We start from the raw sequence: 901 nt of genomic DNA, 5'->3' as shown, positions 1-901 counted from the left end.
ATTATTTATTATGGAACTTTATTAGAACAATATTACCGGCATCGACAAGAGACATTAGTGCCTTAGAGTATGATAAAAAATTAAAAAAATATAAATGAACTTGTAGAACATAAATATAGCTAAAATAATAAATTGGTGAAGAAACAATTAATAAATAAATAATAATTAACAGATTATGTTAAAAAAAAAATTAGATATATTAACAGCATATTCATCATGAAGATAATAAATATACTAATGAGAATATAAGTTTATATCATAAAAAAATAACTGAAAACATTAATATTGTGGTATGAAACAAAAATCTGTCAGAATGATGTAAATGCTGAGAACCATTCCAGTATTCCACAATTATACAACAACAAAAATTATATTGATTATTCAATATGTCCTTACCTTCAAAGCTGCTCTTTCGTTATCTTGTCTATCCTGACAAGAATCATCCATGAGTACATACTTTCATTCCATGTTGCAAAAAATAAACATAAAAATCGGCAGATTGACTTTATTTATCACAGTTGGAGAAAATAAAAACAACAACAACAATAGTAAGTAATATAAACGATAACTTCTAATAAAAGAAAAATACTGACAATAGCTAATAATCACTAAAAGGGCTAATCATCGAGAGGAACAATACCGAATAAACAACAGATAACGGCCAGATATAAAGTTACAGGTTTTAAAAAACTTGTATACTTCCAATGAGAGGTATAAGACAACGAGGTACATCTAAAATGTAACGAGCCAATAAATCGTCCAAAACATTCAAATTTTATTCATTTAAATACATTTACTTGTTATTTTGTATGTACAGGCTTATTGTTTGTTTACTAAATTAAAAGTGATTTTATTTGATAGAAATAAAATTATTTAATCTTTTCAACTGTTTTGTTCCTCC

The 901-nt window shown here is 25.5% G+C and overlaps 1 protein-coding gene across 1 annotated transcript in view; it reads right to left on the bottom strand.

The window, feature by feature from the left end:
• Nucleotides 1-685, bottom strand: part of LOC106683408 (eukaryotic translation initiation factor 2 alpha kinase Gcn2) — a 73414-nt gene extending 72729 nt beyond the window's left edge. Inside the window, exon 1 of the mRNA XM_067050844.1 lies at nt 397-685. Within this exon, the coding sequence (XP_066906945.1) occupies nt 397-447 (51 nt within the window). The 5' untranslated portion in view covers nt 448-685. The remainder of the gene's footprint in view (nt 1-396) is intronic.
• Between the last annotated feature and the right edge of the window lie 216 nt (nt 686-901).

The sequence above is a fragment of the Halyomorpha halys genome, unplaced genomic scaffold (assembly GCF_000696795.3).
Source record: "Halyomorpha halys isolate HHAL.00 unplaced genomic scaffold, Hhal_1.1 Scaffold481.1, whole genome shotgun sequence".
NCBI lineage: Eukaryota > Metazoa > Arthropoda > Insecta > Hemiptera > Pentatomidae > Halyomorpha > Halyomorpha halys.
The sequence above is the reverse complement of the archived record's forward strand: the minus strand, read 5'-3'. Positions and strand labels throughout refer to the sequence as shown.